Genomic DNA, 1,047 nt, shown 5'->3' on the forward strand with positions numbered 1-1,047 from the left:
AAGAGGGCAGAGGAGGAGTCCCGCTGCCGCTGTCCCTTGTGACCTGGGCTGGGCTTTCCCCCCAGGGAGGGAGGTTCGCCACTCACCTAGCAGCAGGTTCATGAGGACCTCTTGGCCGGCCAGCGTGCTGCTCTTCACCAGGCAGATGAGCGTACCCGCAATCCAGGGGATCCCGTGCCCCGTTATCCCCAGGAGGTTAATCATGGAGCGGGCACCACCCCAGGAGGAAGCCCTGTTGGCACACACTCCCAACCTCTTGGACATGCAGATATCGATGGCCAGCAGGGAGTTGAAGGCGATCCCCTTGAAGGAGGGGTTGAGCTGCATGCAGTCCTCTTCGGGCAGCTGCTGCGACTGCCGCCGCTCCTTGGGGCTGCTGTTCTTGGCACCGGCCTGCCCGGCCCTGAAAAAAAAATCTGCCGGAGCTCCTGTTCTCCTGGTTCCCCTTCAAGGGCTGATTCAGGGAGAGGAACTCAGCCCGGTTGAGGACATTGCTCCTGTCTCTTGCCCTGGACCGCGGCTGGGATGCTGGCATTGCAGTCTCTCTTTAACGCAACCTGCTTCGCAAACACCGGGAAGGACAGAAATTCCTCTTCTCCCTGCAGAAAGCTTCCCCCCACTCCCACCCTCACAAGCCGTGAATTTGGGAAGCTACAAAGGTTCCCCCCGGTCGCAGTTGCCCCCAGCACAGACTGCAGCTGTTAAATATAGAGTAAGGAATGCACATGGCTGTTTACTTCATGGGCCTAGCAAGCTTGCGAGGAAAATTAATGCCAGGCTTGGCAGCCACTCCAGTGCCAGGGAAAAAGGGGAAACAGCCAATGGATTGGGAGAAGAGGAGGGAAAAGCGTTGTGCCAAAGGTTGGTTGCTTCTGGCCTGGTCTATTTAAATCTTCCAATTGCTTATTCCCTTGGGCTGCAAGGGAAACTGGGAAATGTAGTTTTTTTTTTTTTTTTTTGCACTGCAAGGCATATTTCAATATCAGAGAGCCGGAGCCGGAGGAGATCACGGCATCCCCCCCTCCCCACGGCAGCTGGCGTTGCTTT

The 1,047-nt window shown here is 56.6% G+C and overlaps 1 protein-coding gene across 1 annotated transcript in view; it reads right to left on the minus strand.

Annotated features, from left to right (window-relative positions):
• The window catches only part of PPAPDC3 (phosphatidic acid phosphatase type 2 domain containing 3), a 14,035-nt gene extending 13,308 nt beyond the window's left edge, over nucleotides 1-727 (minus strand). The window contains 2 exon segments of the mRNA XM_009704424.1: nucleotides 87-415; nucleotides 417-727. Coding sequence (XP_009702726.1) covers nucleotides 87-415; nucleotides 417-535 — 448 coding nt within the window. The 5' untranslated portion in view covers nucleotides 536-727.
• Between the last annotated feature and the right edge of the window lie 320 nt (nucleotides 728-1,047).

Source organism: Cariama cristata, unplaced genomic scaffold, assembly GCF_000690535.1.
Source record: "Cariama cristata isolate BGI_N322 unplaced genomic scaffold, ASM69053v1 scaffold680, whole genome shotgun sequence".
Taxonomy (NCBI): domain Eukaryota; kingdom Metazoa; phylum Chordata; class Aves; order Cariamiformes; family Cariamidae; genus Cariama; species Cariama cristata.